Source organism: Archocentrus centrarchus, chromosome 4 (genome assembly GCF_007364275.1).
Source record: "Archocentrus centrarchus isolate MPI-CPG fArcCen1 chromosome 4, fArcCen1, whole genome shotgun sequence".
Taxonomy (NCBI): domain Eukaryota; kingdom Metazoa; phylum Chordata; class Actinopteri; order Cichliformes; family Cichlidae; genus Archocentrus; species Archocentrus centrarchus.
In genome coordinates, this window is record NC_044349.1 from 7850385 (window position 1) to 7873141 (window position 22757).

The following is a 22757-nucleotide window of genomic DNA, read 5'->3' on the forward strand; positions in this document are numbered from 1 at the left end:
TATTGAAGTTTGTGTAACAGTAGCAAGTGGGTCACATATTGGCATTATTGGCATTAGCACTTTACATATGACTGGGTAGTATTAGCAATTTATAGCTGACAGCTTGTGTTGTATATATATATATATATATTTTTTTTTTTAATAAAATATTTAAGGAAATACATCACTTTCTCACTGGCTTCTAGCAGAGATAATTTTACAGGAAGGCGCTTACAGATGATCCGGGGGGGTGCCCTCTGGAATTTTATGGTTTTTAAGGGGGCCGTAGTGCTCTTGACTTTGGGAACCACTGCATTAAAGGAACACTTTTTGATCAGAGTATAGCATCAAGTCAGATAAACTTCTGAGATATTGATCTGGTCAGTTAATTAGAGGGGATAATCAGTTTGAGCTGCTTTGATGTTAATGAAATTGACAAGTGCAGAGTATGCAGACAGTTCTTGGAGGATGAAGGAAGTGATATTATTGACTGGTCCCGACCAATTTTCCCATTGAGATCAGATGTGTTTTCAAAGTGTTCCTTTAATTTTTTGAGCAGTGTAGTTACTTTTGTTTGTGCCATTTTTGTAAGTCAAACCAAATGAGTCACTATGGAGGAAACTGCAAAAATAATTTTTTGGGGGAAAAAAAAAAAAAAAAGTTATTTGCTGATACCATCATCAGTCTGTACATTGAGGAAGTCCTGGAAGTATGGTTTCTCAAAAATATCCAACTAATCCTCCAGTGTTCACCGTAGAATGGTCACAGATGGCAGCCGTGGCGTGAAGAGGGTGGGAGAAAAGTTCAAGTAACAACATCTACAGCATTGTTCTGCACAGTTCACAGCTTCATCAAAGAAACACAGATTACAACGAAAGCACGGCCACCTGCGGTCTACACTTATATCATGTGAGAAGAATCATTAGAGGCTTTTTAATGTTAAACAGTAGGTGTGTATTTGTGTTAGTCTATTAAACAGAGGATGTAGTGGGCCATTAAAAAAAACATTAATGAATTCAAAGACTACAAAATCATGCACAAAGATGTCCGTCTTTGCTCAAAGAGAGTTACAAAAAGAGTATAAAACCACCAAGAGAAACTCGAGCTTTGTGTTTCTCACTTCTACACAGGGGTCATTCAGAAAGCTCACATCTCTCACCATTCATTCATTCAACTAGTCACTGTCTGATAGATTCAAATGCTGTAGTACTTTAGGACAAAGTGCATCGGTTCAATTCAAACCTTGTTGTCTCTCACAAAAAGGGCCAACAAACCTAAAAACAATCACCACGGAAACACATTCAACATGACAGATGTTAATATGTACAAATCATTTCAATGGTAAAAACTAACAAAAACGCACATTAATATGTTCGCACATATGGAAAGCCAAATGTGCCAAACTAACACGCAGTTTGTGACCTGTTTGGCTTTCCATACGTGTGCGTACATGTCGCTGATACCTGCGTGTCTGTCATCACATTCACATGTACAACCGATTACATGGGAAAACTCTTCATGGAAGTCCTCCAAAGAGGTGAGAGGTGAGCCCAGGTGGCTAATGGGAGATGTAGTCAAGCGGAAAAGCAGACACATCCAGATGTGTGTGTGAAAAAAGTCCATCCACAGGAAAAACAAGGTGAAGATTTAAGGCAGAGTCTTAATTGCAAAGATACCGGAGCTCCTCCTCCTCAGTTTGGTGTCGAGGCACAGACCGGATAGAGCTGAGCTGTGGTTTGGTGAAGGAAGGCCACCATCTGCTGGTCAACTGGTGGAATCGCAACCCACGAAGAAAAGGGAAGGAGAAAAAACAGAAAGGAGGAAAGAGCGAAGAGAGGTCCTGTATTTGCCTGATAGTCCTGCTATCTGCCTAATGAGCAGCTCGGAGACCTTAAAACAAATAAATAATATCACATTCATGCTGGAACAATGTGGCATTTCGACACACAACAGAACCGGAGTTACACAGGCACAGATGGACAAAAAAACAAACAAACAAAAAAAAGAAAAAGGACACCGGATTGTATTTGACACGTTTAAAAAAAACAAAAAAACAAAACATGCGACTGTATGAGAGTGAAGGCAGGCAGCGAGGAGCAGAGTGGCTCAGGCAGGCAGACATCACCAACACAGCACAGATAACGATGAGAACAGGAGTGAGTAAGAGCGGTGCAGGACTGACTGTTGTTAGTGGCAGCAAATGCTGGATGAGTACCTGACCCTGAAAGATAAGGAACCCTGATGTTGACTCTGATGTCTGCTGGTTTTTACAGCTTACCTCAAGCTGGATCCAAAGTCTGGGAGAAAATGTGTGCGTGTGTGGGTAATTAAACCTTTTTTCCTTTTCTTTTTTTGGGGGGTGGGGGGAATATGTGAATTGAGAATTCTTACTTGAAGGGTACTTTAAAAAAAAAAAATAAATAAAAATTTAGCATTAGTTAAGTGAAAAATTGTACCACTTTCCTCCAAACAGTAGAGACTAACTTAATTTATTAAAGCAAGATAACTTGCTTAACAGGATAACAAGTTATCCTTTTCACAGCACGAAGCCAAAACGAAATTTTAACTAATAAAAAGCTTAATCCTGTGTGGACCAAAAAAGGTTTTTAAAGTCTGGGATCTCAGTGCCAGGTACATGACACCCGTGACCCATCAATATAAGAAGATCAGAACGGAGCAGAGTTCAGCATTAAGGTCCATAAAGAGAAAGTAGCCTAGTGCACAAATAAAAGGTTTTATCAAAGCTGCTTATGATGGAGCCCTCTTCAGTTTGAGCATAAACTGAACATTGTAACCATAATGAGTTTATGTCAGGACTGCATCCAGTCGAGCCTGGTGTACCTAATAAACTGCTGTAGTTGCCACTTCCTGCTCTGAAAGCCAAATGGTCCACAGTTCAGAGCTGGATTTGTATCTTACATGAAGATAATAAATCTATTATTGCGTGTTCATAGCTTTGGGATCAACTCTTCTGCCTCCCTCCTCTTAAAGCCCCCAAATGCTTTGCTGCTTATGGACGTGTGAGCATGCAGGCATGCAAACTTCCCTAGCATCCCACCTCATCTCTGACCTCCTCTGCCTCTCTCTCCCTTTTCCTCTCTTTCTCGGTCACCCCTCCCTACCTACCCCCCCAAAACCACCAATAATCAGCAATCAGCATGAGCCCTCCACCAGCCAATCAAACCGCCCGGCCACTCTGCGGGCTCCTCAGGAACCTGCAGTCACATAGAGGAGAAAGACCGTTAATAAAAGCACACCACCACACATAAGCTGCACCACTTTACACTCAGACACGACTGAAGTCAGGGACGTTTGTGTTTTAGTCACAGAGGAGAAAAGTTTGTAGGGACGCAATGTCACTTTGGTGGGGTTTAAAGGTGCCCCACCAAAGTGGAGCCCACTGTAAGTAGTGCCTGATAAATGAACTTTTTCTCCTTTTCTGCTAAAAACTACAGCCTTTGTTATATTTAGGTAAGACTGGGTTAAAAACTGCAGTGACCAGCTGATTAAGAAAATAACATCGGAACCAGTGGGGCATGGGAAATTAGTGTTCAAAGGAACTGCTGATGGAGAAATTCCAAAGAATTCTGGCTTTGTCTACTTCTTTACACCAGTGAAGGAGACTAAATGAGCCCGACTCCATCAACAGCTAGAAAACTGATGGGTGGAGATTTTATCCAGATCCTTTTCAGTAACAATTGAGACAAATCTGTAGTATGATGGCACAAAAAATGCACTTGCACAGACACACATACACACGTGTGCACACACACACACACACAGAAATCAGACAGAAAAACAAATTAAATGCAGCATATTTCATTAATAAAACAAAAAGAAACAAAAAGAAAAAACACTGACACATAAAGAGTTTAAAATCAGACTCTGATCATCTCCAGTTAAAAATAATTGACAGTATAATAATTAAAATAACTCTTAAAATAAAAATAAATTCTTTCTAATGTATAATATAAAACAATCTTAATTCATTGGATCTATAAGAAGAAGTGTAGCTTACATACAATGCTCAAACAGTAGTGGACGAGCACAGAAATGCCTCATATTTAACACGCAAATCACTCAAAGGCCAAAACACGAGTTCTTCCTGTTCGTGCTCAGAAACATCGCAGGTATGAGAGGAAGACGAGTGATTACAGGGTTAAAAGAATGAGCAAACATGAGGATGAAGAGGTGGGATGGAAACCAGGCAAACAGATGACAGTAGTCCATGCAGATGTTCACAGTGATGCTGTCTCTTTTCCTTTTAGTGGTGTTACACTGAGAAGCAGGCAGACACGGAGAGAATGACAGACAGAGGACAGTGGAGCGTCAGATGTAGGTGACGGCACCTTTGCTGTTTTTCTCCAGCGTGATTTCTACGTAGGAGGTGGGAACGTAGCCCTCCTCTCCGCTCTGCTTCCTCGCCCGCGTCCACCCGTCACCTTTATCCTCCTCGATGATGTACAAAACCTGGAGACAGAGAGACGAGATGTCATGTTTTCCCATGACTCCAGCCGCGAATCGTTATGGACGAGTTTTCAAATCACTCAAAGCTTTACCTCGTCTTCCGCTATCACCAGCGTCCCCTCGTTCTGACCTGTGAGTCAAACAAAAACAGGGCAATTAAACCGCATGGGGCTCAATTCTGCTCTTAAACTCGTACAGAAATGTGACGCTTGTTTTTCTATTGGCGCATAATCTTCTATCTGTGACTGAAGTGCTCCAAAACATTTGAGGACATAATCTGTTGCTGTCCTGTCCTCGTTCTGCTCAACTTTAAACACTGTCCTTTATTTCAGTGTCCTACAATTCTTTCCTGACTCATTTCAGACTGCATCTGCTGTAAGACTTGTTGGTGCTTACCGTCAAATGAGTAGAGTGCTTTGCAGTGTCCGATGACCGGCAGAGGGTCGTCATCATCGAACTCATCGTCAAACTCGTGAGGATCCGGGTTGGGATGGCTAGGCTGCGCAGGAGCAGGCCGGTGATGAGGGGTGTGATGCTCCTGGCTGGTGTCGTCTGTGTAACTGCCCTCAGGACTGAAGGGAAGAGGAGTGAGCTTAGTGTGTGCAGGACTGACCCACACTTGTATGTGATTTACAAACAAGAGCCAACATGCATCAAAAGTACAGATTTTCTGCAGGTGGAAATATACAGTCAACATGTTTTAGAGAAAAAAAAAAAAAATGGAAAAAGATTTTATTTTAGCCAAGTGAAACATGCTTCTTAAAAAAAGGCTGAACGTGTGCACTCGATCATCACAGCATACCTCTCTCTGCCTTGAGGAGCATGGTGGTGGTTATCAGCGCTGTGTCTTCTGTCTCCTCTGGAGCTTTGCTTTCCTTCCACCTCAGACAACCACGTCTGTCAGAGAGAAAGACAGTTCATTGCTATGCATTTTGAGTGGTGCTCTATGGCCAGAAATGTGCATGTTGTTAATAACAAACACAATATGACTCTAATCCAGCTTTCCTCTCCTTTCTTTACCTCATTTTTGTGGATTTCGGAGCGCAGTTTCTCCATGTTACAGATGGTTTCTGAGATTTTCGGCTGCAGGCTGTTGGGGTCTCCCATCTGAGGATTCTTCTCATACACATCCTTCATCTTGTTCAGGGCATCTCTGACAGCAACACACAACCAATCTTATGAAGCAGACTGATGATAAACAGTTTGAGGGCCATAAAAGTAAGCAGCTCCATACTCTGCTGCAGCTTCTCTAGTTTACCAGCTGATGCTGGATGAACATATATGATGGTGACTGTACTCCTTGATTGATTTCTTGGCCAGCATCTTCTTACCTCTGATCCATCTCTTTCTGAAGTTCTCTGTTGAGTTCGTCGATCCTCTGCTGCAGCCTCTTCCTCCTCTGCTCAGGAGGTAAGTGGCTGAAATCCTCCAGAGACGGTGCCTGGGGAAGAAAAAACAGGAACAGACTTTGTCACAGAACTGACTAACTGTAGATCACTCATGTCAGAGAATGATCCCCAGAAAGCATGACAGAAGGAACAAAGCTTATTGTATTTGCTTCTCTGCTAAGATGGAATTATAGCACCGACTTATTTCCATTAGGAGGCCAGATGCTGCAGTTTGACCTGGTTTGTTGTGTAAATAAGCAGCTCAAGCCTAACATTAAATGTGAGGATAGCAACCTTTCTGAAGCTTTTGATGCAGAAACTGTTAAAACAGCTTCATCAGCAATTCAATTTGTTCAGTTGTCATGAAAATGTTCACATTTTTTTCTTTCTGAGAATTTTTAAAGGATAGAAATTCACATATTTTTGACCTGCTGAGATATTTATCCATCTAGAACGTTTTGGTGTGAGTCGCCTATTTCTCGAGACACTGGCCACAGAGATGCCTGCCTTATTTCAAAAAGAAGGCAACTAAATGACACTTAACTTGTGGTGCTTAACGTTCCCAAAAATCAACACCATCTACATCCACAAATCATGACCCAGTTACTGAACACCCTCCCACAAACCTTGCTGTGAGCCATTTCATGGAGGAATTACCTCCTGAACTATATCAGCCAAACTTTCATTCTGCAGAAGAAAGTGTGCAGCAGAAGCTTGTGACAGAGGCAGCGTGACGGTATGCAAACACTGAACTGTAATGTTAGCTAGCTGCAAGCTTCATCTGACTGACCGGGCAACTCACACCAAAATAATCTATCAGGATAAACAGCATCACAGTTCAGATGAAAAACATGGAAACTGGATTTGTGTTAGCTGTGAAGTTGTCACTGAAAGTCCGTTCATGACCCTGGAAGCAGTTGTGGTGAGACTGCTTTACCAATTCCAAGACAAAAAAATATATATATTTAAAGCAATAACTGAAGCTAAATAGTAATAATTTATATATAACATAATATACCTGCCAGGACAGACTAAAGCCCTGCAGCTGACAGTAACAGCTGTTAACACCTGTTCCTCTAAAACTGAGGAACTCTGTATTCATGAGGATCCACATGTATTGTTGTTCTGACAGACAACAGGAAATCTTTTCTACCTCGAGAGGAAGTGCCTAACCATCACTACTGGGTTATGTACCGTGTGTTGGGCACTAAGGGAGTTCTACATGGTGAGGTTAGATGTACTGGCACCTACACTGCTGGGTCTTCTTAAGAATACTAGTCTACATACTCACACAGACTCACTTACCATCTTCATTGACCACTGAGCCGTTACGCATTAACCATTACAGTAAAAAAAAAAAAAAAAAAAAGAAGAGAACAACAGTGGATGCTGGTTAGTTGTCAGTAGAGTTCACACTGGTTACTGGATGTGTTTACTGTGTGCGTTCTCAGCGTGGCCAGAAAGTCGAAGACTTCATGTTTACTAAACACAGTAACAGCGTCACAAAATACGCAGCACTGCATATTTATGTTCTTTCTCAAGTGAAACGAGTTCCTCCTAATAGAGTTTTGTGCTTTCTTGGGTACACAACACTCCTGTTTCTCTTTGGTGCAAAGTTACACAACTTTCCATGGAGCAAAAGTTTTTCATAAGTATGACTTTTGTTGATTAATGAAGGCAAAGAACAAAAACAAAGAATTTATATCAAAAGCAGAATCACTATGTCATTACATGTCACATATAATGAAATTACAGGTGCTTCTCCCATTGTGCAGCATATAGTATAGAGTATATAAAGCAGAAAAAATGTCAGTGTAGTTAAAATATCCTAAATGCCCTTTTTTGTAATTCATGTATTTGTGCAACAATGAGCTGCATGACCGTATCTGCATCCTGCTGCTGGTTTCATGCTGCTCTGCTTTTTGACAGCAGGTGGCAGTAACAGGCAAACAAGCATGGCTGAAAAAAAGGTGACCATCACTGATCTGCAGTATACTGCACATGCACAGTAAATGACACAACTGGGCTTGCTGCTGCTGCTGCTGCCATCTTGATCAGGGGTCTGACTATGGACTCTGAGCCGGTCCTGAGCCAGTCCTTGACAGGACAGAATTTGTTAACAGGGAATAACCTTTCAATAAAGTTTATAGTCTGTGACCCTGACCCCTCCCTTAGTTACGCTGCAATAGGCCTAGGCTGCTGTGGTGGTTTCCCATGATGCACTGGGCATTTCTTCTTAACTCATTTCTTTTCACTCTCTGTGTTTATACACCACTACTGTTAATCATTAGCAATTCATCTCTGGCTCTCTCCCACCTTTTGTCCCCCCCCCCCCCCCCCCCCCCCCCCCCAAACTGGTCACAGTGGATGGCTGCCCCTCCCTGGTTCTGCTGGAGGTTTCTTCCTGTTAGAAAGGGTTTTTTTTTCTTCTTCTTCCCACTGTCTCCGAGTGCTTGTCAGAATTTGTCTAGAATTTATAAAAAGCAGTTAAAAACCCAACATCTGTTTGTTTAAACTCAGCAGAACACTTTTAAGTGTCTTCCTATGCTATTCCCCAATTTCCCCTGTTTGGATACATCTATCCAAAGTGAGAAATATTTTCGGCAGTCAGGTGATAAATGTAGTAGATCAAACAAAAAACTGCCAGTCAAAAGCCAATCGTGCACTGGCACAGAGTCGCAATGTTATTTACAAGTTTGTGTTAAAGCTTGTGAGAGCAAAAAGCTCTGTTTGAGAGCTTAATGATGCCATTAGCAGAGCAACACACACACACACACACACACACAAAACTACAGACCAACATCTGAGCAACACATCTGATGTTGGCATCTGTTTTTTTTTACCTCTCAAAACACCATAATGCCAAAAATACCCTCCAAATCCCTCATATGCCAGCACACCATCAATCACCAAGGATCCTCCATCTTGGGATTAGAGCAAAACTCTGTCTTATAAATGAAAGGAGCAAAAGAATTACACACATAACAACAGAAAGAGATAGGAAAGTAGAGGGTGGAGGTAAAGGGAGTAAGAGAAAACAGAAAAAAGAGAAATGAGTGGAAGAAATAATACTTCAGAGTGTCTGCAAGTTTCTCAAATCAAATTACAATATAAAGGCTTGATGTATTAATCAATCGAGGGCAAAAGTTGAACTCTTTCTGAAAATAGTCCAATTAAAACCATCCAGGTCAAAACTGAAAGGGTCCTTTTCCGTTCATTTAAGGAGAAACTGAGATTAACTCACAGCACCTGCAGACATCCTGTAGCAAATATCACATCAACCTGCCTCACTCAAACACACTACAGCACTACTTCGTGTCTCACCCCTCTCCTCAGGCCTCTCAAATTCTGTGGGATTCTGGGTACTGTAGTCTTTATCTCAGACAAGTAGTGGCTGACAAGGTCGGAACTAAACCGGGCTGGAGGGAATAAGTGGGAGGTGGACCAGCGGCGGGAGGAGGAAGGTGGTGGAGGAGGAGAAAAGGAGGGGGACTGGTGAGGAGCAGGAAGAGAGGACAAAGCCAGAGGTCAGGATGACATTGGATTCATGGTGCAGTATTTCTCCTGATGGTTGTTTTAGCTCTGGGGGACAGAGTTCAGTCATGGTCCCATTTAACAAGTCACCGCCTTAAAAGAGCACATTTCTAACATCCAACTCCCTAAAAATGCTTTTAATAAGCATTAGAAGCTAATTTCAATTAATCGACCAATCCATTCAGTCTAATAAACAAGACCTAATCCAGATGGAAGGGGTATTTTCCCACTCTACTGGTACAAGCTCTGCATGTGAGCCCTTAAGTGGTTCAGCCATCCTGGAGCACGGCATCTTTTCTCCTAATACATCCACATTTGAACACGTTGATGAGCACAGATAACCACATTTTGTTGTAGAGATCTACCAACAACTTCCACATGTAACTTATCAACTGTCCTGAAAATCTATCTCAATGAACGCTGGAACCTGACATGAAACCTGACATATTTATTCCAAACTGAGATCAGTTTTCTGTCTAAAGCTGGTAGGGTTCTGCTGAAAACAAGTGAGCCAAATTAAAACATTGTACATTAACATGCTTAAGAAATGCTCATGATCTTTAAAAAGGTTTTTAAAAATTCCACTTTGGACCAAAATAATGCGTGAAAATCTCGGGTGCGTAGTCTAAAACTATTAAGCTGGTCTGTGCAAACGAAAACACACCCTATCCATCACACAGGCTCCTGATCCTGAGAGGAAGCTGATGACGCTCACGTAAACCAACAGCAGATGGTTAATGATTGACCAACACACTCTTTATTGAGAGAGGGGCAAGGTCCGAGGAGCGTGTTGGAGGAAGCATTTGAGGGTGTTGTTGCTGGAAAGGTGACAAAAAAAAACCCAACTCAACACAAGCTGAGAATACAATCTTGGTTTAGAGGAAGTGAATAATATGAGGGAATCTGCAAAATATGCAACAAAATAAAAATGACTCTGTAAGAGAAAAATGTGTGATGAGGGCAGGGATGGCCAAAATAGAATGAGTTACTAATAAAGTCCGAGCGCTGCGCATATATGTACAGGTCACTATGGAGAGCCCTTATAGAATTTTTTTTTTTTTTTAAACTGAATATAAACTAAGGATTATGGGTACATAACAGCTTATTTCCAGTGAAGGTTCATCTGTAAGTTGAAAGTTTTATTTCTTTTTAGCACAGTCCTGGATGTTTGAGCCACGTGCTCGCACATCACTGTGTACAGCGCACTTCGCAGAAACCTTTATGAATGGGAAATCCCTACCAGCAACCAGCCAATCATACTGAATGAGCATGCGAACATCACACAGTCAACTATTCATATGAATGGGTAAGTGTGTGCAAACTTTTGACTGGTACTGTATATAAATCCAGGCCTGTAGCATATTTTACATTTCCTCTGAGAAGTAAGAGACTTTAATTTTTACAGTCCATATTTAATAGGCTAACACGAACAAGCTAATGTAGGGGCGGGTGAAAGACTTTGAAGCTACAACAAGCATCCCTTGCTCCCTGTACCTTTGGTTTCTTCCCAAACAGCCAGAGCTTGTTCTTGGTTCTGCTCATGGCGTGCTTCGGGTCGGATCGTGGCCCCGGCGCCCCGTCTCGATCTCTGTCTCTGTCTCCTTTGGGCGTGTTGCTGATGGTACCATCTGAGCCCGTTCTGCTCAAATTCTGACTGAAGTCCTCGAAGGGGAAGTCAACAGGAGGTTCAAAGCCAGATTTAAATGACTCCACAACTATGGCCGAATCCTGGGGAGGATAAACACAGGACAAGTGGGAAGGAAAGGGGGGGGGGGATAAGTTTTCCTGTCTTTAAGTAAACACCAACCCCTCATCTAGACTACTATTAGCTTATCTGTTTGACAGATTTCTGAAGATGTTAGCAATAACCACTCTTTTTCCTTTCTTCCTCCACTTACCCTTCGCTCGTCTACAGCTTTGGCAGCTAAAACCATTCCCTCTAGACATTTGGAGATGATGGGAATAACTCTCCGCTCTGCCTCGGCAAAGCTTCGATACGTCTCCCCGAGCTTTACTGTCCGACGTTCATCCATGTTCTGCAGATTCTGTTACACAGAGCACAGGAAATGGAATCAACAGTAGTAACAAGCCACACACTGCACTTCTCTCTCTCACACACACACACACACACACACACACACACACACACACTACACACACACACACACTACACACACACACACACACACGTGTCCAAGCCCACGCAAGCAGATCCTTTTACTGGAAAGCATTGATACCTGGTTAGCACATCAGTTAAAGCCACTTATTAAACATTTAATGGGTCACTAACACAGAGCACTACACTTTCTGTGAACATGAAACATTCCTAGAAGGCAACAACTTTTGATCATTAAAAAGTCATAAAAAAAAAAAAAAGATCAAAAAGAATCAGTGACTCAGAGTGAGTGACTGTCAGTAAATCGCTGCATGGATTTGAAGCTACGGTTCAATGTGTTTGAGTTACCTTGAAGATCTGTGGTATGGCATTATGGAAATGTTTCCACTGCTCTCCATTGAAGCTCTGGAGCTGAGCGGCGTACTCATTCTTACTCTCATCAGCTGCGTGAGTGCGCATGTAGAACTGGGCTTTGGCCTGAACAGTTAAAGACACACCAGCATTACATTAACACGTACTGATGTCCACCAACCTGCAGTCTGTGTAATGCAAATTGGTGCAGCATCTAAAATAAAAACAGTTTTCCCTTTTCAAAAGGAGAGAAAGTCATGTTTTAGCAGTCATCATGTGGCTTCAACACCACAAACAAGACACATACAGGCTGAGACTGTTATCACAGCAGATCTTACAGATAATAACACCATTTACAGCAGTGGTGTTGCAGGCGGGGGGCTTCCTACCTTCTCCACCTCTGATTTGGTGGCGTTGATGTCATTATCTAGCCGCTCGTAGGTCACCTGGGACTTCTCTGCTTCTCTACACTCTCTTTCAAACTTCCTTTTACTCTAAAAGAGAGAAAAATAAATGCCCAATTTTAAGTAAATCAAGACACACAAAGATTATATAACATTTTCACACTGTCTCCATTTCATGTCTCAGTAAAAACAACTGAACAAAATATGTGAATGAGAGGGAGATGAATCAGAGAGGGAGATAGTTTATTTCCTGCCAGGCCATCTGGGTTACATTAGTAGCAAAGGAAACACAGTGAATAGCTGAGACATTACAGTCCAGTCACCAGGTAGTCACCATTAAAGTCATACAGACCACACACTGAAACATTCTCAACTTATTGTGCAGCAGTGAACTCAACTAATGGGCTACAAGCCAGAAAATGCAAAAAGATATGCATTATTGGCTAATTTAACAAAGAATAATTAGTTTTTTAGCTCTTCCGGAGTTGCTGTGATTAAGTATAGGTCTTGTTATAAGCAGACTGGTATAAAATAACTCTGCTCACGCAAGTGAATGACCTCAGAAGTGAACAAATGGAATCTCTCTCTCCCTTCTCTCTTTTTCTCTGGAGCCCTTAAGGAGCCAAAGGAGAGGCTGTCAGGGGCCAAATGTGGCACATGGGCTTTGCCTTGCTGTGGGAGGGGTTGATCTGAGCTGAGGTCTCTGTGTATGTGTGTTTTTTTGACTGTGTTTCCTGGTCTTGGCCCCTGTCCTTAGTCCCTGCAGCCTGGGAAGCTTGCCAGGAAGAAGAAAAGAACCCAGCTGTCTTTTCTCAGTCAGAAACATATGTTTCAATATTATATTTTCTATTAATTGGAACATTATAGCAAAGAAAAGCCTCTGAGAATATACTGAAATAAAAACAAATATAAGTACCCAGAAATGGTATACTTTATTCTTGTCTTAATAATGTAATGCATGGAAACAGGGAATAAAGTGGATCCTATTTGTGCTTCCGTTACCTTTGTTAGCATTTCTTTCATTCCTCATGCAAACAGTTATGAGACGAAAGCAGCCGGTTGTCCTGAGCAGACGAGATTTACACTAAACACTACATTTTTCTACTTAAACCTCCTCCCTCCTCTTTCCTCACTTACATTGTCCATCTGTTTCCAGCAATGATCCAAATGCTGCTGGGCCTTCCTGCCCTCCTGTAGATGCTGCTCATTGACACAGACAGACACACACACACATACACGCACACACACACGAGACATTTACACAGAAACAAGAAAATACACATAAATATGTGCACAAATACAAAGTTATTGGACTCTGTGCCACAGTCACATACACAATAACAATAACCTGAATGAAGAGTTGAATCCTCAGCAGCAAATTTACTAGAGTTCAGTTATTAAAACAGTTAATAAAGCAGCAAATGTCCTCAGCTGCATCACTGCACTACGTTTGCTCAGTTATATCTCAGTCATGGAGATGGGTCTGCTGACATGCACTTGTGAAAACCTTGTAATGTGGTTAAAAGTTTAGAACAGGGTAGTACTGTAGTGGCCATTCAGCTCAGATTGTTTCGTCCCACTATTATTAATTATTCATACTTTTCTTCAGCCTTTTTATTATTGCAAAAGTCCCTTTTACTTTCCTCAGGAGAAGTCTACTGGTGGATTACAGAATGGACAGCACTTACCTGCCAACATCTGAACTGTCAACCAAGTTTTAGTCTCATTATAGCTAATTACACAACGTTTTAGAACCTACCATAACCTTTTAAGCTTTTTAGTCCTAAATTTACAGTTACAACGATGGATGCTTGTATTAAAGATGGCCAAAGATTCAAATAAGAAACTGAGTTATATCTGTAATCCCCGCGATGTGCCCTAAATGTTTTTTTCTACTCTTGGATCTGTATGATGTCAAACAGGGTGCTATCCTTATGGTCATCTCAGTGACACAACCCTGGCTGCAGCCCCACCCACCTGCCATTCAAAACTTCTGTTTTCGAGGCAGTTAGGAGCGAAAACATATGTAGACTGTGAACCATGGGAAGCTACCCATTTCACTACGGCACCACGAAACCGCTTGCTTGAGCGTGTGCACAAAAGTTTAGAGGTGAGGATGGCTGCTGGCTAAAGCTGTAAAAACAAGTGTACAGGTTACTGAAGATGACCCAGAGGAATTAATACCAAAAAGAGGAGCCATGTCTGTCATCTGGAGGTTATTTGGATATAAAAAAAAGTCAGACGTAGACCATATACTGCAAATACTATAGAGCACAAGTGGTCGCTGGAGGTGAAACTGTTATGATTTAAAGAAAAAAACGTGAAGCTAAAATTTTGTTATACCATTCAGCCTGATGTTCCCGAGGATCAGAACTAAAGGGTAGATGGCATTGGCAGTCAGACCCGTACGGCACTGGAACTGATTGGCTGATTCAGTGACATCTTTGAATCCCTCCATAAAACAGTCATACTAAAGAACCTTTTTCTTTTTTGAGTATTAGTAATATGATTTTATTTGTCTTTTAACTCTGATTTTGCTGTCTTGATAATTCCTAGTTGTTTTGCAACACTGGAAATTATTTCATATTAATGACTTTGATTGTCTCAGGTGTTTATCACATGTGTGTTGGTTTGTTTGTTTGTTTTTAAAGAGCACTGTGAAGCACTGTAATCCCGAGCCAGGTAGAGAAAGAATCCCCTTCATGCAGTCTTTCAGCCTCCAAATACAAACAAAAGCAAAAATCATGTTGGTCTGAACCTAACAGTACACTGTAAGAAGTGATGGATTGCTATACAGCAGAAAACAGGAAGAGGGCACTGTTGAGGACCTTTCAGTTTTTGCCATCAGCAGATGGTGGAAAAGACAGATGGTTAACATCACATCCAACATATTTATCCTCTTAAGTAAAGCCAAGCAGAACACAAATTCATATGAAGGCAGCACAGCGGATACTAAGGGCAAACAGAAACATCCGTTTTATGACAGGAAACAACAGTTTCTTTGACAAATGTGATCTAACAATGAATGCAATGAAAATGGCTCAAACTAAGCCGTGTGTTTTGCTTTGGTTCAGTGGTACGCGGCGGGAGCAGTTACTGTACTCACGTGTTTCCTCTCGGCTTTGAGGTCCTGGCTGTACCTCATCAGCTCACCATAAACCTTGTGAGCCATCTCCTCCGCCACCACCTCCCTCTGACCAGCATAGTCATTAAGCTCATTGAGTATGGAGTAGAAAGACAGACATGACGTGAACCTGCACAACAGGCACATAATTAACAGATGATTAACAGCGCACACAACCTGCCCCGACTCTGTTCATAGACATTCTTCACCACTTTATTCAGATATTCAAAGTTAAAATGACTTTTAAATTTTTCTTCTTCTTTTTTTTGGTCAAATTATTCAGTGACATATAAATGACACCAAAACCGGGGTAATGATTCTGTGATTGTGGATACACAATCACAGTGTTTATATACACTCATCAGGGATGAAAAGGTTTTGCTTTTCAACCTTCACTTCTGTGAACTGTTGTTCTGAGGCTGAATGATTGCACAACACACATTTTTAGAGTAAAAAAAAAAAAGTCATGGAATTTGGTCCACAAGTTTTCATTTTTATAGTTTTCTGAAATAAATATGGGGTCAAGAGTATACATACAGTGGACCTATTAAAAAGTTACCTTCAGGAAGCTGCACCTTGACCAGATACTTCTGGTGTCGACAAGTTTGAGATTATGCTGAGGCAGTCTGCCTCCTTCATTATTACAGCCCCTGTAATAATGCACAATGCTACCACCAGCTGTTGCAGTGCTCTTGGGCCTCACTTTTACTCCTATAAACAAAGTTATTTCTCAAGCTGCGACTCTGACCATTTCATTTCCAAAAGTTGCCAATACTGGAAAAAGAGGGCTTCTTTCTTGGGTGGCAGCCTCTTCGTCCATGATGATGTGAAACTTGTTAACAGCAGATGATGACACTGATGTTTCACTGATGTCTGGGAGAATGTTTTTTTTTTTCTTCTGGCCATCTAAACAAACTCATCTCAGGGTAACAGTCTGGGTCTTTTTCAGACTTTGGAAAAGTGAATATACTTCCCAGAAACTTGCATCTGTGCAGTTTTTTTTTAACTGATGATCTGGGTATAATAAGTTCTTGAGTCCTCAGTCACACTGACCAGTCTCTAGGCCTGCATAACTGGGAAGTTAACAATTGATTTCACAGCGATTTGCTACACCAACAGGCACTTTAAACTGGTCAGAAAATACTCATTTTTCCATTGTGGCAGTGGTTGCCAGGTAGTTGCCAGTTGGCCTCTAGGTCTGTGTAACTGGGACCTTAGAAATTGCTCCAAGAAACATTACAGACTGCAAATCTACAGTCTTCTTTTCTGCACTGAGGTTCTTGGACTTTCCCATTTCACTGTGTCTTGATCAGTCCAGTGAATGCTGTGAAATAAACCCACAATAATAACAGAATTTTTACATCAAATTCCTGAGTTGTGGTCACGGCACGACTGCCTGGTTCTGCTGGAAGTTTCTTCCTGTTAAAAGGGAGTTTTTCCTTCCCACTGTTGCCAAATGTTTGCTCATAGGGGGTCATTTTGATTGTTGGGTTTTCTCTGTAATTATTGTAGGGTCTTTACCTTACAATATAAAGCGCCTTGAGGCGACTGTTTGTTGTGATTTGGCGCTATATAAATAAAATTGAATCGAATTGAGTTTTTTTTTAAACTCTATGTTATGCAATTACCCCAGAACAAAAAGCAGTTCACAGAAACTACTGAAACCCAAGATAATTAAAATATTTATGTCCATGATGAGTGCATGCAAATGTGTCTCCAAATGCTTCAAACAAAGAAAGAAAGGCTGCATATTCTCACAGACTTCTGTTTGTAAAAAATCAGCCTTCAAAAACTCATAGCTTAATAATTTATTAGCATTTTCTATTCACAGAATCAAACATCAGCCATGTGATTCAGGAGTGAATCACATGGCTGCATGACCTCAGGACACCTGTCCCCCCTGTTTGCTTCTGTTTTTTGTATTTCTTGGATGAGTGTTCTGGAACGCAAAATTTCATTATATGTTTTCATTATATGTTTACATATATATGACAATAAAGAAACCTTGATTTTGTTTGTTTATGACAAAAGAACAGAACAGATAAAACAGTTTTGATTTTTTTGGGGGGGGGGGGGGGTGTTCCATTTTTAGTCATTTTTAATATCTTTTTTTTTTCCTTTTCCTTTTTTTTTTTTTAATTGGACTCCTTTGCTAAATTTAAGCAAAGTACATGTGTGGCGTCACATCAAACCCATCGTCTGGATCCTTCCGATAAACAAACATTTATACAGTGTCGAGCAGGCTGTTTCCACTCTTACAGTCTGCAGACATCCAACAAGTAAACAAAAGCAGAAAGACAGACTCAAATGGTAGACGCCACCTAAGGTTACTCACCTCGGCTCCTCATCTTTAGAGCGCTTTGGACAGTATTTCTTCACCAGGTTCCTGACAGAAAAGAGACAGAAGCAGGCATGTGTAAGCTATTTTACGACTGGTAGAGAGAGACAGGCAAACAAACACACAAGGAGGATCAGAGTATATTATTAGAGATGAATAAAGATTTAAAAAGGCTCTGCCTGTCCATTCCCTCAGGCTCTGACAATACAGATTATAGCTGCACTGTGATTTAATTATTTAGCTGGAGTGCTGAGGAGTGTACGTGTGCATCAAACGCTGTACAGTATGTGTGTGTGTGCGCATGTGAGTTGTCTGGTTATCAGTGACAAAATAAGGAGTTTCTGCCTGATTTCCCTGAAACATGTTGCATGTAGACCTTTGATCATTCTTCACACTTCAAATCCTCAGCTGTGTGTGTGTGTGTGTGTGTGTGTGTGTGTGTATGTATTTTTTTCATCTATTCAGTAGAGATATCCCCCCTTTGAAATCCCAAATTAGTCACCAGTGGGACTATCACGGTTTTTAAAGAAGATTTAGTGGTTGGCGAGGTGTGAATAAGGTTTACAACACTGGAATCAACAGACACAGCGAATAAACACGTTGTGAGTCACCCTTCTATTATTGGCGTGCACTGTAAAGTGCTGATGTTGTTACACAACTAAGATTTTGGAGACGGGTTGCTCAAATCCTGAAAAGGTTTTTCTTTATTTGCAATACATACATATTTTATACTTTTACCTCCTGTCTTCTTTCCTATTATCACTGCACTGCTTTAGTTACTTATTTATTTTTTAATAAAGCACTTTGTCACTCATAAATGGTGATCACTTGCAATGTTTGGACAGCGACAAAATCTGCCACGTCTTGGTGACGAGACACCAAAAAAAAAAAAAAAAGAGCCCAATGTGCATCTTCTATCTATTGCTATCATAAAACTTGCAAAAATTAAATTGCTGCTGCTTGTTGTTGTTGTTTTAAATAAGGGCTATTTGCTGTTGGCATGTTTACTGCTCTTATGCACCTGCTGAATATAAATATTCAATTCAGATTCAGTCCCAGGAGTAATGATGTTTACATTAGTCTGATCAAATGCAAAAAAAGCTCGACTATGGCATCTTCAGCATCAAAAGATTTCCCAGTGTGTGTAGGTACAAAAAGACAAAAAGAGAGTCAGAGTGTCTCATAAAGCTGCATTTTTAAATTTTTTTTTTAATCTTTCTGTATTTGGTATTGTTTGTGCATGTGTCTGTGTGTTTGTACCGTAGCTGCTTGGCGTAGTTTTGCTCTATCTCCAGCCTCTCCTTGACAAATTTAGCATAGCGCTCAACAAAGTCAATCCCCCACTGAGTGTGTTTGTCCAGATTATCGAACTGGTCCTGAAGATGAAAAACATGGCAGAAAGAAAAAGACACTTTTAACAAGGATTTTCAGGATACAGTGAATAAAGAGTTAAAATTCAAAGATTACTCAGCAGTCTATCTGGAATGACTCTGTACACAAATAAAATACACATTTCCTTCTGCCAGTGATTCAGCTCTATAAGATGTGTTAGTGTGCTGTGTACATCTCACACATCATGCCAGAACAAATTACAATAAATCAACTGCAGATTCAACATTAGAAGCAGCAAAATTAAGATCAGCGTGAGGATGGAGTCCTGCCAGAAAGTTCTTGAGTCCTACAAATGACACATGACTTCTAAAAGAATGAGAAAGGCAATGTTAGCAATATTATTGCTGGTTTGCTCAGGAACCCAAAAGGCCAGCTTTGAATCAGTATCTGTGGTAACGTGCACACATTTTATCCATTCTCACTGAAGTCCTTCCAACTGAAGATTTCAGGGCAACTGCTGACATTTACTGTGATTGAACACAGTCTGGTGTTTACATGTGCAGATGCATTTAATCAGTGTTACGCACGCAAAACTGTCAAATATGTCCTGCATAGTTCTTTCTCAGTGGCTACTTATCATCTCCTCAGTGCTCCTTCATTGAAAGATTTGGATTTAAAAAAAAAAAAAAAAAAAAAACACTCTCCATAGAGGATCACTTCAACTTGGGAGAGAAGATGCATACATCTCCATGCATTTACACAGATGGGCAGTATGCACAGAAAGAATGCAGCCAGGCAGCAGTCTGGTTGAATCTTTTCATGCTGATAGAAACTTCACTCGGTTTGGGCCTGGTTGTTCTACTTGATGTGTTTTTATTCTGCTTGGACTTCAAAATCTGATTATAATTGGAATCCAAGGCTCTATGTAAACCAGTGGTACAAGAATTTTAAACCAAGACAGAAATCTATATACAAATATCCACAATATCATCTATCTTCAAGTACTGGGATATCAGAGTAGAGCTGTTAAAGCATGCTAGTATGGTGAAAGTTCTAATATATGAAGACGTGTAATGTTTCAATACTTAAAGATTTAAAGTGAAGTGGGAATTTATCTGAATAATAAAGTTTATTTGTTCATGACGCAACTAAACAGATCTGAGAAAAACCCACTCTTTCCATCTTTATTATTAAACACTACCAATCTCTTGTTGGCATTTTTTAGCAACTTTAAATTCTGTTGATATTATTCTGATCTCTCAAGTGTATCACCGAGATCAGTTTGTGTCTGCAAGTCACAGCCACATTGCCTCTGCTCAACAATCACTTGAAAACACACACACACACACACACACACACACACACACACACACACACACACACACACACACACACACACACACACACACACACACATTATAGCAAATGGTTTGTTGTCAGATCATGTCTATATGCACTGACAACAAATAATCTCTACCCTCTCATGCTTGTGTGTGCACACTGATCTGGACTGAAAGAACTATTGGAGCTTATTTATTATTTAGATGTCATGCCGCAGAAATTAATTGACAATGACATCAAACTTTTTTTTTTTTTTTTTTAAAATATGCAGTAGGTGCAGGACACGCAAAGTCCATTTTAGACAAACACTTGTATATTTAACACAGCTAGTAACAAGCATATCCAATGGTATTTATTTGATTCTTGTTGTAATCTTGGAAGTTTCAATACTTTAATATCACCTTTTTTTTTTTTTTTTTTTTTTTGCATTTCAGAATATTTTCTCCACCTACATACTTCATCAGTGCACTGATCTATGCCAATAAAGGTTCAAGCATCCTGCTCCATAATCACGCCCATCAAAAACTGGACCCTTCCCAGGACAAACAGTCTTATCTGCTGCCCACACTGGTGGTTGCTGGCCACTTCATTATTTTATTTAAGGCCACCACAATGGCTGTAATAAAGGAAGGGCAATTCTTCAGCTAGAATTAGCTACGAACGCTACTGCTTTTCCAGTGAATCTTAGTCTGCATTTTTACTCAAATACTGTACAAACCGGTCATTTCTGTCAGCTTAGGTCAACATCGTGACTGCTTTTAAGTACTGAAAGTTGTCAGTTAAGACAGAACAATTAAAAGGGGGGGCATATGTCGACAACTGTGGACACTGACATCATAATACCCATCAAGTGAGCTGCACAAGCGGCTGCTCTGTACACTTTAGCCTGCCTATGATTGCGTGCACGTGTGTCAGCACAAATCGAAGCGATCACCAAAGGAAACATGAAAGCACCAACCTTGTTTGTCCAGTTATTACCTTCTTCAAACAGAAAGAGTACAAAAAGAATCTTAAACAATGCTGCCAAGCATCAATGTGTTTTTAAGTTCTAGTTACCTTACAGAGGATTGTGCATAGAGAACAGCAAATTATCAGTAGCAGCTTTTTTTGTTTACACTTTTTTATGTTTAGTCTGAAGATTGAGAATTATCTGGCAAGCTGATATTGGAACCTTGAAGCCCATTCTAATATCCATATTTGAAGACCAAGTATAGCCTTAGAATCATTAGAAGTATGTTCAGAAAGGCTGCCACAGTTCTCACCTAAAATCCTCTTCCTCACCTACAGATTCCTACACACCCTTGCCCCCCACTCCAGTACCCTAGAACCTTCTCCTTCCCTACCATCCCGGAATCTGTGTTCCACAGACAGGAGCCTACTTTTCATCCCCCCCACACCAATCTCGGGGGACAGACCCTTCAGTGCCATTGCCCCCACTCTCTGAACAAACTCTCTGGGCATTTTCAAAAAGCAATTATTATAATAAATCACCTCAGTTCACATACAGAAACAGCTACTCTTAAATCATTTCTTTAACTGATGTGGAAAAAAACTGCAGGTTACTAAAAATGACATTTTCTTTTCACTATACTGCACTTCAGTTTGTCACATTTTTTTCCCCACTGTCCACTGAGGTCCATAATAAAGCCTGTAACTCAGGTTTCCACTGAAGTGTGGGAGAAATTTTGAGTGATTCACAAACAAAACAAGAGCAGGCCTACGCTGCAAAAGCAGCCATCAGTCAAATAATATACTTACTAATTACAACCAGTGAGATAAACAAATGGAGCCCAGCATGTTACCACAGCAGCGGGATAAAACATGTCTCTATGGGACATACTGCCAGTTTTCTCCAAGTGAGAAATAAACTGCAAAACCGCCAATTTTCAAGCACATTTTCTTGTTCGAGTTGAAAAGACTTCACCTAAAATGATCCAGCTAAATACAAAACAAGAAGCTGAGAAGCAGGATGTTACAGTATCTGCATGTTTTGGTGGAGCTTTTGAATCAATATTTTCTGCATCCTGCCTGTCTGGTTGCATCTGGTTAATGCATACCGGCCCTCTTTCTTGCCAGCCTGTCTGGCTCATTTTAGCACCATGTCTGTCTGTGGTTGCGTCAGCCTCTGTGACGATACCTATGAATAAGTAATAAGAGTATGAGCTCATCCTGTAGTTTGTGGCAAGCTGTGCACAGACTGCCTCACTGGGGAAATGACAACATCTTTGGGCTCCTGGTCTCTCAGTTCTCAGGGATGAGAATAATGATGGCTGAAGAGCTGCAGCCTAAATCTAGCCTGCTCTCAGTAACCTATGCAGCTACAGCACCTGAACCACTCACACTGTCTATACAGGGAGTCCAATATTCTTTCTTTGGCATTCAA

At 40.8% G+C, this 22757-nt stretch overlaps 1 protein-coding gene across 1 annotated transcript; it reads right to left on the reverse strand.

Annotated features, from left to right (window-relative positions):
- Positions 1-60: 60 nt before the first annotated feature.
- fnbp1l (formin binding protein 1-like) lies at positions 61-21802 on the reverse strand. The gene is made up of 15 exons (XM_030727170.1): positions 21695-21802; positions 18962-19077; positions 17699-17749; positions 15346-15493; positions 13377-13439; positions 12225-12329; positions 11833-11961; positions 11267-11413; positions 10863-11096; positions 5778-5887; positions 5467-5599; positions 5249-5343; positions 4843-5018; positions 4539-4576; positions 61-4449 (listed from the first exon to the last, which is right to left on the reverse strand). Exons 1-15 carry the CDS (start codon positions 21800-21802, stop codon positions 4309-4311), a joined length of 1794 nt encoding a protein of 597 aa, XP_030583030.1. The 3' UTR covers positions 61-4308.
- Positions 21803-22757: the final 955 nt, after the last annotated feature.